This window comes from Oryctolagus cuniculus, chromosome 3, assembly GCF_051225735.1.
Source record: "Oryctolagus cuniculus isolate XC-2025 breed Fujian yellow rabbit chromosome 3, ASM5122573v1, whole genome shotgun sequence".
In the NCBI taxonomy this organism is placed as follows: Eukaryota; Metazoa; Chordata; class Mammalia; order Lagomorpha; family Leporidae; genus Oryctolagus; species Oryctolagus cuniculus.
Genome location: NC_142869.1, coordinates 141,087,400 through 141,103,035, shown reverse-complemented (window position 1 = coordinate 141,103,035; position 15,636 = coordinate 141,087,400). Strand labels below are relative to the sequence as shown.

Below are 15,636 nucleotides of genomic sequence, written 5' to 3'. Positions count from 1 at the left end.
CAGCACATGCCAGGCCTATAGGGAGAATTCTTTAAGTGTCTTAGATCCAACGTGACGATGAATTCCAGGCTTCTGCTTCCATTGTGCCGTCTACTCTCTCCAGTCCAGACACTGTGACATTCCTGACATGCATGAGCCACCTCATCCTCGCAACAGTATTAGGAGGCCCAATAAATTGGTCCCAATTTAATAGATGCCAAAGATGAGGTTCAATAACTGACCTGGGTTACATGGCTAAGTAGGTAGGAGAGCCTTGATTCAAATTCAGGGCCCAAATAATTGGCCACTAAACCAGGCAAGTTGGAGCAGGGGCTCTGGGGTGCATTTGTTAACCAGGAGGGCTTCTCTTAAAGAAAGGCTGATGTTTCCCATGAATAACAAAGTGCCTGCAGTGGTCCTTAACTGCCAATACGTATTTTTTTTTCTCTGTTTTAACCTAGGACTTCCACGGAACCCAGTTGGGTCCCACTGTTCCTGAACTACGTTAGTTAAGATTGACCAAACGCAGATTTCAAAGGAATACTGCTCCATCTGTCACAGCAAGGAGTTGCAGCCAGCTGGATGACAGGATGCGCGTGGTCACCATTGTAATCCTGCTCTGCCTTTGCAAAGCGGCTGCGCTGCGCAAGGCAGGCCCCAGCGGCGGGGCCAGAAGCCGGGCCACTCCTGGCCGGGCAGGTGGGGGCCGGCGCGCCTCCAGCCTGGTCAGACGCTATGCGCCAGGCCTCCCCTGTGACGTGTACACGTATCTCCATGAGAAATACTTGGACTGTCAAGAAAGAAAACTAGTCTATGTGCTACCTGGCTGGCCTCAGGATCTGCTGCACATGCTGCTAGCCAGAAACAAGATCCGGGTATTGAAGAACAACATGTTCTCCAAGTTCAGGAAGCTGAGAAGCCTGGATCTGCAGCAGAATGAGATCTCCAAGATTGAGAGTGAGGCGTTCTTTGGCTTAAACAAACTCACCACCCTCTTACTGCAGCACAACCAGATCAAGGTCCTGACTGAGGAGGTCTTCATTTACACGCCGCTCCTGAGCTACCTTCGTCTGTACGACAACCCCTGGCACTGCACCTGCGAGATAGAAACGCTCGTTTCGATGTTGCAGATTCCCAGGAACCGGAACTTGGGGAACTACGCCAAGTGTGAAAGCCCCCAGGAACTGAAAAATAAAAAACTGCTGCAGATAAGATCCGAACAGTTATGCGATGAAGAGGAAAAGGAACAGCTGGACCCGAAATCCCAAGTAGCCGGCAGACCTCTCGTCACCAAGCCCGAGGTGGACTCGACTCTTTGTCACAATTACGTGTTTCCCATCCAAACGCTGGACTGCAAAAGGAAAGGTTTGTATGCTTCTTCCACTTTGAGTTGGGGGGTGATTACAAATTCTCTCTGGAGCTTATAACACCCTCCACCATCAGATCTTTCTCCAACAAAAATAAGGTTGACTCCAAGCTTCTGGAGCCCAGACCCAAGGTGGTTGGTGATTAGAGGACAGCAGGGGAGGAAAGGACGTGTCCTCAGCAGGGGCCGCCACTGGGGTCCTGCACGTTTGCTCATCACAAGCTGTGGTTCGAAGGCACTGCTTTCATCTTAGATGTGATTCCATTTATGCAGGTAAACCAGTGGGCATGAAAACAGGTGCAGGTGCCATTCATAACCCGACCGGTTAAAGTCAAAATGAGCTATGCATCTGTGGGGAGATAATTAAAGGAATAAAAACATCTGTAAGAGGGAGTGACAGTGCTTCTGTATTTCTTGTCAGTTAGTTGCAAGATTTTAACCAATTCTTGCCAACATCCTGTATCTTTACTGTTCCCGAGTTGCCCAGAGTAAAACAAAAAACATTCTATATATTTTAAAGTAGAGAGAGACAGAGACACAGAAAGAGATCTGCCATCTGCTGGTCTACTCCCCAATTGCCCACAATAGACAGGGTTGAGTCAAATGAGTCAAATGGAAGCCAGGAGCTGGGAAGCTAATAGGGTCTTCAGACATAGGTAGCAGGGGCTCAAAGTGCTTGCGCCATCACCTGCTGCCTCCTAGGTAACACAATAGCAGGTAATTAGAGTTGGGAGTGGAGCTGAGTCTCAAACCCACACAGTCTGATATGGGAGGTGGTGTCTTATTAATCACTGTGACAAGTACCCACCACCCCCAAAACAAAGACATTGTAAAGGGCTAAATCTAAAGTATTTATTCTTGATGCAGCAGGTCAAACCCCAGTGTGGGACACCTGCATCCCCTATCAGAGAGCCTATTTGAGTCCTAGATCCTCTGCTTCCAATGTAGCTTCCCACTATGGCACCTGGAAGGCAGCAGAAGATGGCCCAAGTATTTAGGTTCCTGCCATTCATGAGGGAGACCCAGATGGAGTTCCTGGCTATTGACTTCAGTCTGGCCCAGGTGTTGCAACATTTTAAATAATCTTTAAAAAAAGAAAGAATGTATCCAAGATTTATGAGATCAAGGAAGTCCTAGAATATTATCTTCTATTGGCAAATCATTACTGGGTTGTATAACCCACAATGTCTTGTACTAGAACTGTGCGGAATTTGCAAATGGGGGATAAAGCCAAGAATAAAGAAACATATGGGAGATTCTGGGAAGGCTCTTTTTTTAAATTTTTTTTTTATTTGACAGTTAGAGTTATAGACAGTGAGAAAGAGAGAGAGAGACAGACAGACAGAAAGGTCTTCCTTCTGTTGGTTCACTCCCCAAATGGCAGCTATGGCTGGTGCTGCGCTGATCCGAAGCCAGGAGCCAGGTGCTTCCTCCCAGTCTCCCATGGGGGTGCAGGGGCCCAAGCACTTGGGCCGTCCTCCACTGCCTTCCTGGGCCACAGCAGAGAGCTGGACTGGAAGAGGAGTAACCGGGACTAGAACCGGTGCCCATGTGGTTTGCCAGCACCACGGGTGGAGGATTAACCAAGTGAGCCATGGCACCGGCCCCTGGGAAGGCTCTTGACATGTTAGTGGACACAGATGTTCTCCAAGTGTGGCCTAGGGAATGCTAAACAACACTAGATAACAAGACATACGATTATGTCTATGTTCCACTTATTGCATGTGTTAATAATTTATCTATCATATAAAAACCAAAGCCTGATGTCCTGGGCCTAGGATTATACAGAGTATGGTATTATGCCTTCTACCTATTTGGGGAGGTTGTGTTTTGTTTGAGGGTAAGAGAGAGGGGAGGTGTGGAGAACCACAGAAATCTCAGCATCTGCAGAGAATTTGTTAATATCAAAGAATCAGGCCACCAGAGTGAAGGTGTGAATTTGTTCACCTAGCAGCAAAGTCATGGTGTCCCAAAGCAGGCACCTGCTTGGATCAAACCATAGCCACATGGCACAGAGAGGTTTGCTTGCTAAGACCCTATATGAACAGCATACATAATTCAGTGCCACAGGGAAGCCATCACAGCAGCCTAACTCAGGACAAGCTGCTCTGAACTTGAAGGCGCTCATTAATTGAGAAGCTACTTCACTCCAGGTATCTCACACAAGTTGTCCACAACCTCCAGGATGGAAGTAGTATTCCCATTTTTGGATGAGGGAAATTGAGCCCAAGAAGTTTCAGTCACTTGGGTAAGGTCTCACTAATAAGCAGCCAGGCTAAGATTTGAACCTTGGTCTACCTGAGTTGGAGCCTATCAGCTTTTGACTTTGCTCTGCTGTCGTCCAGAGTTAATCCAATCAAACAAGCAGCGGCCTTGGCAATGCAAGCATTAGAGAATTCCCAAAAGGGCAGTAGACATGGTTTCTCTGTAGCCAGGTTGGGTAGAATTTCTCAGCTATTGTTATGGTGGGTATTTAATTCATGCTGAAGCACATGTTTTACTGGGATTTATTTTATGATGCTTAGGCTATAACTGGAATTATAGATATATAAATATTCTTGTGTATTTATTTGAAGATTTATTGATTCATTTATTTGAAAGACAGAGGGAGGAAGAGAGGGAGAGAGAGTGAACACACACTCTTCCATCTGCTGGTTCATTCCTCAAATGCCTGCAACACCCAATGCTGGGCCAGGCTGAAGCCAGGAACGAGGAACTCCATCTGGGTCTCCCATGTGGGTGGCAGTGACCTCCATTTGGGCCATCATTCGCACATTGGCAGGAAGCTTCCCAGACACATTAGTGGAAAGCTGGATCAGCAGTGTAGCAGCTGGGACCTGAACTGGTGGTCCAATAGGGGGTGCCAGCATTGCACATGGTGGCTAACCTGCTGTGCCACAGTGCTGGCCCCATGCAATTATGCATTTTATAAGCAATGCAAAGCTACAATCATACATTTGAGTTAAGTGGATTTCTACTTGCTGCATCAGGGTCAAAGAGAAAAGTCAGTAGGATGAAGTTTATTAATAATCTGAGAAAAATACCATCTACACAAAATTTAAGACATCTACACTCTGCCCTAAGGAAATATAACATGGGGTTAGTGCTGTGGCATAGTGGGTGAAGCTGTCACCTGCATCCCATATGGGCATCGGGTCGAGATCCAGCTCTCTGCTATAGCCTGGAAAAGCAATAGAAGATGGCCCAAGTCCTTTGGTCCCTGCACCCACAGGGGAGAACTGGAAGAGGCTCCTGGCTCCTAGCTTCAGATTGGCATAGCTCCAGCCATTGCAGCCATCTGGAGAGTGAAACAGCAGATAGAAGACCTCTCTCTCTGTCTCTGCCTCTGCCTCTGCCTCTCTGTAATTACATCTTTCAGATGAATAAGTAAATCTTTAAAAAGAAGATATAACATGTTAGGAAGTGCTTTTTTTTTTCTACTATTTTTATACTGTTGGGCTATTCCCTTCCACAATGAGACTAGTTCTGTTTTAGTCTCTTTGCCTTTTTTCCCCAAATATTTTTCTCTTGGCAAACATCAGCTTATAAAAATACAAAGATATTTTCATTGCTTTCTTTTTTAACATATTATTGTCTAAATACAACCTTCCAGAAATGGCCCATTAATTCAGAGCTTCTGCTCTAAAAATGCGTGTACTCTTTACTGTAACACAATGTAAATAAGGTTTCACACATACTTAGTATATACAGTATTGGGTCATCCATTAATGGAGAACTCAAGTTCCTCTAAATGTTCATGGCTATGTAATTCAGAGCCTATACTTTTAGATTATAAGATGAAGGGTAGGTTTTTTTTTAAAGATTTATTTATATGAATGTCAAAGAGAGAGAGATCTTGGATTTACTTGTTCAATCCCCAAACGCTGGCAATAGCCAAGGCTAGGTCAGGCTGAAGCCAAGACCGAAGAACTTCACCCTGTTCTCCCATGTCGGTGGCAGGAACCCAAGTACTCAAGGCACATTAGCAGGAAGCTGGATCAGAAGTGAAGTAGCCAGGTTTCGATTCCAGACACTTATGATAGAGGCTGTGAGTGTCCAAAGTGGTGGCTTAACTCACTGTGCCATGATGCCTGCCCCTACAGGTAGTTTTGTCTTTCAATGCCATCAATAAAAATGGTTTTCACTATGGTTTACATAAATCTATTGATTCATTTGATAATTTCTGTCTTTTTTTCTCTTTGCTATATTGCTGTGCCACATTTCCCAATTTATGAGTCCCATAAAATGAAAGGCAGAAATGTTGTCTATTAAACTCTCTTTGGTGGTGCCCCACACAAGGCTGTGTGCTTTAGATAGATGATGTTAATCGAGCTGCTTTCCTCATTTCTTTCAAAGCAGTAATTTAAGTAACCTTTCAAAATGCATTTAAGTTAACACCATGGCTAGGATTCAAGCACAAAAACCTGAATTTAATCCACTCTAATTTTCCTTATTCCATCCCATAAACAGCTAACAAATGTCAAATACTATGAATAAACATTCAGCAAAGCTCATCCCTGCCGGAATGCAGTAATAGTTTGGGTGATTCTGTGCCACGTGTTCGGCCTTATGGAGAACCTAAAGAAGCCTACCACATGCCACTGAGACTGGAACTAGCAGTGATTTTTTTTAAAGGTTGATTTATTTATTTGAATGTCAGAGTTACACAGAGAAAAAGAGGCAGAGAGAGGGAGAGAGAGAGAGAGAGAGAGAGAGAGAGAGAGAGAGAGAAAGAGAGAGGTCCTCTATCTGCTGGTTTGCTCCTCAGTTGGCCACAGCTGTGCCGACCCGAAGCCAGGAGCCAGGAGCTTCTTCTGGGTCTCCCACGTGGGTGCAGGGACACAAGGACTTGGACCATCTTCTATGCTTTCCCATGCCTTAGCAGAGAGCGGGATGGGAAGTAGAGCAGCTGGGACTCGAACTGGCGCCCATATGAGATGCTGGCACTGCAGGTGGTGGCTTTACCCGTTACGCCACAGTGCTGGCCCCTCTGGGAACATTTATTAACCATGAAGAATTTACCAATGCTTTCTGAAGGTCTCCTTCCAGTATCGCAGCCTTCTCTTGGGCTCTGTATGAGTTTAGCATGTACAGATCACACACAGGGAACCCAGTGTGGATTCCCCTCAGTCAGGAGTTGAGTGTCTGCCAGCTGCCTTGGAGTGAGTCAGATGGCGTGATTTGGGCACTCAGTGTATGCCAGTTTGACCACATAGACCTCAAAGATCACTATTTTTACATTAAGACAGCAAGAAAACAAGGAATAGCAGTTTTATTCACACAGGCACTTTCCCAACAAAACTTAGTTTTTCAAAGGGAATAAATGTGGCATTAGTTGAAAGGCATGTTCATGACATATTGAGGTAAATGGATTTGCAAGAATACATGAAAGTAGTTTTTCAATTGCTTTTAGCTTCAGAGTTACTAATGTGAAGCAGTTCTTCTACTTCTAAGATCTGGCCTGGGGGAATTCTGCAAGTAAATGGCCCCAGGAGCTCCTGAAGTTAATGGCATAGTTTTACCACTGACTTGGACAATAGTTAACGAATGTGTTCTTTTCAGGAAACAGGGCCATTCGTATCTCTTTACCTACTATCATCTAGCCGTCAGTAGTTCTAAGACTTATGACAACCAGGACAGCCAATGAAGTGGAAAGATTACAGGAAGAAAGTGCCCCAATTTCCTCTTCAAAACCAACAAGGTTTAGTTGGAGAAAGGCAAGATTTGCAAGGGGTGATAATGCAGTAAATATGGTGTCCCTTTAGGAATTAACCAAGAATTTGCGGTAACAGTAAAAAGGATATATGGATACCATGTGGTACCTGGGCTAGAAATGGGTTCATTGATAAAATTTGACTTCTGGGGGCCGGTGCCATGGCTCACCTGGTTAATCCTCCACCTGTGGTGCCGGCATCCCATATGGGCCCCGAGTTCTAGCTCCGGTTGCTCCACTTCCAGTCCAGCTCTCTGCTGTGGCCTGGGAGGGCAGTGGAGGATGGCCCAAGTACTTGGGCCCCTGCACCCACATGGGAGACCAGGAGGAAGCACCTGGCTCCTGGCTTCGGATCGGCATGCTGCATGGGCCGTGGCGGCCATTTGAGGGGTGAACCAACAGAAGGAAGACCTTTCTCTGTCTCTCTCTCTCTCTCTCACTGTCTAACTCTGCCTGTCAAATAAATAAAATTTTTTACTTCTTTTTTGACTTTTTTTTGAAATCTGTATTTATCTACTCTTTATCAAAGAGAAACATACTTGGCATCAATATTTGCAATTCACATTCAAGTTCTAAGGTAAAACAACTCAAGGTTTGTTTTTACTCATCATAGAAACACATATGCTATGATTTTTCCATGTTTTTCTAAGCCATATTAGCAAAGGCTTTGGTGTGTGCATTTCCTGGTATTACTTGTAGGTCCTATTTTTACCCGGGGCTCTTGCTAACAACCCCAAAGCTGGTTCTCAATTCACATTCTTTTCTACAGCATAGACGGTTCTGCCACATTTCTTAAGCTGGGTTTCACGGTGTTCTTCTAAACAGTTTTCTACCCATTGATTTGTGGTTAACCCATTCTAACCATGTCCTGCAGTGGTTGCTCTGTCATTCACCCCCATGTCCAGCCCAGCAGATGTGGCTTCAAGAAGATCTGACAAACAGGCTGCTTCCTAGACCTCGGAGGCGCTGACTCTGGGGACAAGGATGTTCTACAGTCCTTAATGGCTTTATAGGACCTCTGGCTTTATTTACAGTGAGATGCGAAGCCCCTAGAGGATTCCGCCATCTGGAAAACTGATACAGGCAGAGATATGTTTTTAACAGAATTGCATAGGCTTATGACGCTCTGGAAACAATCCAGACAAGAGGTGATGGTGGCTTGGATCAAAGCAGCAACAGTGAGAAGAGGTGGGGCCCTGGGTATTGGGAAATACAACTCATCCTACTTTTCAAAGCATTCTAAATAAAAGATGCCACAGCTGTTCTCAATAATCACTCAAACTCATAATGTCCAGAAATTATTTCTTCTATCTGTCCTCAAACTTCAGTTAACTGGTTTTTACATGTTGCTAGAACCTCCAACTCCTTGTAGTGCCCAAGAAGAGTACAGCTCTCCAGTTATTCTTGGCATTTTTAAATGCAGGATTCTCTCATTGTTGCAACATTATAATAAATTCAAATCTTAAAACCTTTCTCCTTTCAGTGTGTTGGCAGACACAATTCTAGGTCACACAGACCAATGTCTTGTCAGAAGACAGAAATAAGATCAGCCCAAATTCTCAAAGCACTATTATTGTAAGAGGCCTCATATATCTGAATCATTATACTCAACAAACTTAATGGGCTCTTATTACTTATCCTGCATTAGTCATCTATTGCCACACAACAAACAACCTCCAAAATTTAGCAGCTTAAAACAACACACGTTTATTATCTGTGGGCCAGAAAACCAGCTTTGTCTCAGCTGGGGCCTTTGCCCCGCACCTCTCACAAGGGTGCAATCAAAGTGTTGATGAGCGCTCAGGGCTGTGAGTTCATCTGAAGGCACAGCTGGGAAAGGACTCTCTTTCAAGGTGGTAGCATTGTTGGCAGGATTCAGCCACTCAAGAACTATGGGACTGAGGCCTTAGTTCCCTGTTGGCTGTTGGCTGAGGCCACCTTTAATTCCTCGCCATGTGGGCCTCTCAAACATGGCATTTTGCTTCATCAAAGCCAGCCAAAGAGAGAGCTGTAGCAAGATGAAAGTCACAATGTCTTGTAACCTCATCACAGAGGCAACATCCTATTGTATTGCTGCAGTCTTTGGGTAAGAAGCAGGTCACCAGACTCAGCCCAGCCCATTGCAGGCATCTGAGGAGTGAAACAGCAGGTGGGAGTACATGCTCTCTGTCTCTGCCTCTCAAATCAATAAAAGGCAGGTTTAAAAAGGCAGTTTTTAAAAATAAATACATCAGGGGCAAGCGTTGTGGCATAGCAAGGAAAGCCAGCCAAATGGGCACCGGTTATTGTCCTGGCTGCTCCATTTCCACTGTTAGTATGCCTGGGACAGCAGCTGAAGATGGCCCAAGTGTTTGGGCCCCTGACACCCATGTGGGAGACCTGGATAAAGCTCGTGGCTCCTGGCTTGGGCTTGGCCCAGCCCTGGCTGTTGTGGCCACTTGAGGAATGAACCAATGGATGAGAGAACTCTCCCTCTCTCTTTGTCTGTAACTGGGACTTTGAAATAAATAAATAAATCTTTCAAATAAATAAGTAATAGCCTGGCTTCCTCTTTTAGGGCTGTTTCTGTTTTATTGGAAGAGGAGCGGTACTGCTACTGTGACTGCTCTTCCGGAGGAGCCCAATTCCAGCTACAGCAGGGAAAGTCAGGGAGTGGTGGAGCCCAGACTAAGGGGAGTGAGCGGGTGACGAGGAACTAGGCACAGCAATCAAGGACTGCACTTTCTTGGATTTTAGCATCCAGGGAAAGGAGAAGGACGGTAACAGCTGGAGGTCCTCAGGGTCAAGAGCTTTGTGTTTGTTTTCAGGGTGGACAGACTTGAGTTTTTTTGTTGTCAAAGGAGCCTAAGGAGAAGATAAAACAAAAAAAGCAGTCATGAATCAGGAAGACTCCTAAAGGAGTGGGAAGAGCATGGGAGGGTACATGCATGTTTAGTTTGCGGTGTGTGTTTGTGTGTGTGTGTGTGTCATCAACTTCTATTACAAAAAAAAAAAAAAAAAAAAAAAAAAACTGCCCAGGTGTTTGTAATGGCTGGCCAGGACTGAGTCCCTGAGCTTAATCTACTGACTCAGCCAATGTAGCTGCACTACCTGCTGGTCTTCCTCTGATTGGCTACCCTGCCTCCAGCAAGGAGTGACCGCCCCTCCTTTGGGCGTGATGCTCTGGAGGTGCTGGGCTTTGATGGAATTGAGCGCATGCTAAGGTTTGCTCATACCAGTTTTCTTTGGCTTGGGGATACGCCTTCCTCCTTTACCTTTAACAACTGGTCCTTCAACAACATAAAGGTTTACAGTATTGAAGAGAACAGGGGCAAGAAAGGCACCATAATTTAAATATTATTAATTTTTTCCAGAGCTAAAGAAAGTTCCAAACAACATCCCTCCCGACATCGTTAAACTCGACTTGTCATACAACAAAATCAAACAGCTTCGACCCAAGGAATTTGAAGATGTGCATGAGCTAAAGAAATTAAACCTCAGCAGCAACGGCATTGAATTCATAGATCCTGGTACGTACCGCTCAGTGAAATGGGTGACAGGTATTTGTCCTGGGAAGTGACTCATAGAGGCCGGCATCACAGGTGGTGAAAGAACTGACCAGAGCGGTCAGAGCGAGCAGAGTTAGATGTACTGAACGCACGGCCCGGGAAGAGCGAGGTTGGCTGCTGCATCTCGGCTGACACTCTGAGGGGTATACTCGCAACTGCAGCATCTCCGCAGTTAGGGCGAGTTCTCCCAGGTGGCTGATCTGCCTTTCTGGGCAGAGATGGGGAGTCCACACTACCCTTCACGCCCTAAGACTTTCCCACTCTGCCCAGTGCCTTGGGGCAACCATTCACATACAGTCTCTGTGATTTTTTTCCCTATCTTAAAATTTATAGTAAATATAACTTAATTTTTAAAAAACTAAACTAAGCTAAATGATAAAAAGTATGAATTTTAATTGCATATAACACCTAAATTAGGACTTCTTGGCACTTGAGAGAAACATTTGTGACAATGTTCTTAGTATGGGATACTAAGCAGTGTCTCCCAAATCATCCCAAATAGTAAATGTTTTGTAAAATATAGTTTTAAAAATAAGAATATGTGGCAAGTGGGCAATAATACACTAAGCATGTAGTGATCATTAAAGGGAAATTCACATTTGGCATCTTTCTTTGCAAAAGCCCCAATTTGTTTACATTTGAAATAAACTGGTAAGCACTGAGCTCATAAATGAAGACAAAATGTGCTCAAACCAGAGCCAGGCAAATTAAGCCTAATCCTAAATCAAGATAAACTGTTTTTCCACCGTTCAAACCTCTTCTCCATTTGTTAAGCAAAGCCTCTGGGGAAAAAAAAAAAAAAAAAAAAAGAGCTTGGTCAGTTAAGTAATCAACACACTAAATCTGGCTAAATCTGGAAAGAACTGAGAATTATTATTGTTATGTGGATCAGATTTGCAACATATGTAATAGCCGTGCCTTCGTGTTGTTACTCCAGTTTGAAAAATCTTAAAAAATAATTAATGCTATCAATAATGCAATGTAGTGCTATGAATATTTTGGGAACGGTTGTTTCTCCTGCTTTTATTAATTGTAATGCAGTACTATTGGTAGAACACAGTGATTTTTCACCAGAAAGAAATGAAAATTGAGAATGATGTTGTGGAGCCACACAGGCACACTTTAAAATTAACATCTTTTTTAAATATTGGGAAATAATATTTTTCTAAAATTTCCCAAAGGAACAGCAGTGGGCAATACTTACACTATAGCCTGTTTGTACAGTGCAAACTTGGGTGCATCTTTGCATTGTGAAGTCAAAGGCAACTGTCATTTCACAATTAATAAGAATACTACAGATGGCACTGCTGCTGTGGCCCTGCCACTGCCTGCAATGCCGACCTCCCATATTGGAACGCTGGTTCAAGTCCTGGCTGCTCCACTTCTGTTCCAGCTTCCTGCTACCATGTCTGGGAAAGCAACAGCAGATGGGCTGGCGCCACGCGGCTCACTTGGCTAATCCTCCACCTGCGGCGCCGGCACCCCGGGTTCTAGTCCCAGTCGGGGCGCCGGGTACTAATCCCAGCTGCTCCTCTTCCAGTCCAGCTTTCTGCTGTGGCCCGGGAAGGCAGTGAGGATGGCCCAAGTGCTTGGGTCCCTGCACCTGCATGGGAGACCAGGAGGAAGCACCCGGCTCCTGGCTTCGGATCAACGCAGCACCGGCCGTAGCGGCCATTAGGGGAGTGAACCAACGGAAAGAAGACCTTTCTCTCTCTCTCACTGTCTAACTCTGCCTGGCCAAAAAAAAAAAAAAAAAGCAACAGCAAATGGATCCTGCCATCCACGTGAGAGACCCGGATGGAGTTCCTCATTCCTGGTTTCGGCCTGGCCCTGCCCCGGCCATTGCAGACATTTGAGGAGTGAACCAGGGACTGGAAGATCTCTTTCTCTGTCGTCTCTTCCTCTCTCTCTGTTGCTTTGCCTTTCAATAAATAAAATAAATCTTAAAAAAAAAAAGAAAGAAAGTACAGCCACCCTTCCCCAAGTGAGCCATCATTACATTAGTGTTTAGGCCAGGCACCGGCAGCCAGTTTCCCCAAAGCCAGACCACAAGGTGAAGAAGCTGGAGGTGGAGACCCTGTCTTGCCCCGTGAGAACTAATGACCTGCAGGACAAGCATGCCATGCCAAAGGTCCCTGGGCAAACATCTAACTGCCTTCTGACTGTTGTCCAAAACTGTAGTTCACCAACTATTGAAAGGATCAGCATGAGGCAGGAGTTCAGCACAGCTATTAAGACATCATTTGGACTATCACGGTGCCTGAGTTCAAGGCCTGACTGTATTCCTGATTCCAGCTTCCTGCCACTGTGCACCCTGGGAGGCAGCAGGTGATGGCTGAGACACTTGGGTCCCTGTTTCCCATGTGGGGAGACCTGGATGGCATTCCCAGATCCCAACTTTAGCCTGTTGCAGCCCCAACTATAGTGGGAATTTAGGGAATGAATCCGTGGAGGAGATTCTCTCTCTCTCTCTCTCTCCCTTTCTTATATATAAAATAAATACAATGTATTAAAGTAGTAAATAGCAGTGCAACAGTGTTCTAAAGATTTCTATATTTACTTAAAAGGCAGAATGCTAGAGATATCTTCCATCTGCATCTGCTGGTTCACTCCCCCAAATGCCTGCAACAGAAGGGGTGGGGCCAGACTGAAGCCAGGAGCCAGGAACTCCATCAGGTCTCCCACATGGGTGGCAAGGGCTCAGTTACTTGGGCCTCATCTGCCGCTTCTCAGGCAAATTAGCAGAGAGCTGGATCAGAAGGGCAGAGGAGCTGGGACTCGAACCAGCACTGATATGCAGCACGGGCGTCCCTAGTGGTGGCTTAATCTGCTGTGCCTGGGGCCAGCATACTGATGCCTCAGGTGAAGCCACCATCTGCAATGCTGGCATCCATTTCTGATCCAGTCCCCTGCTAATGTACTTGGGAAAGCAGTGTAGGAGACCTGGATGGCATTCCAGGCTTCTGGCTTCAGCCTGGCATAGCCCTGGCCATTGCAGCCATTTGGGGAATGAACCAGCAGGCAGAAGCTCACTCGTTCTCCCTCTCTCTCCCCTCTTATCCCTCTTCTTCTCTCTCCCCTTCTCCTTCTCCTCCTCCCATTTTCTGTAACTGCCTTTCAAATATATAATAAATGAATCTTAAACAAAAAAATCTGCTGTGCCACAATGCCTACATTAACAGTGTTTTCATTACAATAGAAATATACTATGTAAGGCCGGTGCCGCGGCTCACTAGGCTAATCCTCCGCCTTGCGGCACCGGCACACCAGGCTCTACTCCCAGTCAGGGCACCGGATTCTGTCCCGGTTGCCCCTCTTCCAGGCCAGCTCTCTGCTGTGGCCTGGGTGTGCAGTGGAGGATGGCCCAGGTGCTTGGGCCCTGCACCCCATGGGAGACCAGAAGAAGAACCTGGCTTCTGCCTTTGGATCGGCGTGGTGCGCCGGCCGCAGCGGCCATTGGAGGGTGAACCAACGGCAAAAGGAAGACCTTTCTCTCTGTCTCTCTCTCTCACTGTCCACACTGCCTGTCAAAAAAAAAAAAAAGAAAAAAGAAAAGAAAAAAGAAATATACTATGTAAAGAAAACTAGAGAAAGTGAGAGAAAACTGTAGAGAAGTTGATAGTAAGGCAAAATGGGTTTGTTTTCCTAAACCCATGTCCTCCCCCTGCTGTGTTTCCCTCTTTTACATATTTTGAAATTCCCTCCTTTACAATTATGGAATTCCTGTAATTGTGAGGATTCCTGCTCCCTCCTTGGACTATCCTGAAGGCCTCTCAACTGTGTGCCCAATGCGTCCTCCTCACAGAGGAGTGTTTAACTGTTGTTTGTGCAGTGGTGCCCTCCTCCTGTCACTCCTCCTTGTTCAGTTCAAGCCCGGGAAGGCATGCTCTCCATTAACAGACAGACACCGAGCACTGCACAACCACCAAGCACTTTTTCTTGCTGGGTCTTCTGGAACCGAAAAGCAAGTCAGCACTTAATCAAGGCAAACTGACATAAAGAAGTTTTTAAAGAGAAGACCTTCTAGATGTCAGGGTCTTTGAGATGAACCCCTGCCAACGCAGACTCACTCTAACGAGTTAGGCTGCTAAGTACACAGAGGCAGCGAGAGTTGCCGGATTTTATAAGGCCTGAATAGTCTGTAAGATGCCAGGCACTGCTGTGGGAAGTGGAAGGAAGACACCTACTCAGGGGTTGACCTCCTGTAAGCAACAGATGAAAATCACCTTTCCCAAGTGCCTGGATGCGTATGGCTTAAGTAACAGCTATACCAGCTTCAAAATAAAATCTAGGAATGTCTACACATGCTTTCAATGGGACGGGCTAATTGTTTTAGGAAAAGTCAATTTGTGAAATCATTGACTCAGAATGTTAGCAAATAGAAAAAAAAAATACAAGGTCTTCAGAAATATTATCACAGAGGCTAACCCTTGGTCCCTCACCCCAAGTCTTAGCTTTGCATCAAACGGAAAGTATTCTTTTTACAGGCAATTATGGATTTTGTATGAAAACAGATGAAATGAAAATCATTAATAATATTGATTTCATGTCATATTTTCCAAATTCAAAATACAGATATGATGTCACAAGGCTAGTTTAAAACTGTAATAAGCCAATGACTGAAGCAGAAACAAAGTATTTTAAATCAGGATTGGCCCATAAATTCTGTAATATCTGGTCTGTTCATATCAACTAAAGTAGGGATAATCTTGGTGTATATTTCTTAGCTCTGAGAAGGGAAAGGGGCTTTTTGTTATTTTATTTTGTGTTGTGTCTTTGATATTTGCTCTAATTCTCCACCCTCCAGCAAAATGAAATACATATGGATCCAAAGTTGATAGCTACCACTTTTTGCCAAAACACAACCAGATGTTTTCAAAACACTGGTAAAAATCGCGGTTTTTGGATGCTACAGAAATAGAATCCTTCCCACCCCCCTAAAAAAAGAGGGTTGTTTTCTAGATATCTTCAGAGTTTACAAGGATATCCTGGGGAGCTGTCAAATCATCAATCACCAGGCACATTTTTCT

The 15,636-nt window shown here is 45.1% G+C and overlaps 2 protein-coding genes across 5 annotated transcripts in view; one reads left to right on the top strand and one right to left on the bottom strand.

Moving 5' to 3' along the window:
* FBXL13 (F-box and leucine rich repeat protein 13) overlaps positions 1–15,636 on the bottom strand; it is a 244,710-nt gene that overhangs the window by 125,735 nt on the left and 103,339 nt on the right. The gene's annotated exons all lie outside the window — the stretch shown is intronic.
* LRRC17 (leucine rich repeat containing 17) overlaps positions 1–15,636 on the top strand; it is a 44,816-nt gene that overhangs the window by 24,845 nt on the left and 4,335 nt on the right. For 2 of the 4 annotated variants that reach the window (XM_089329422.1, XM_002712022.6), the window contains exons 2-3: positions 441–1,344; positions 10,412–10,567. In XM_089329422.1, the coding sequence (XP_089185548.1) occupies positions 570–1,344; positions 10,412–10,567 (931 nt within the window). In that variant the 5' untranslated portion in view covers positions 441–569. Of the gene's footprint in view, positions 1–440; positions 1,345–10,411; positions 10,568–11,999; positions 13,759–15,636 lie in introns of those variants that run through there. The other 2 variants (XM_089329423.1, XM_051848880.3) reach the window with 2 other exon arrangements.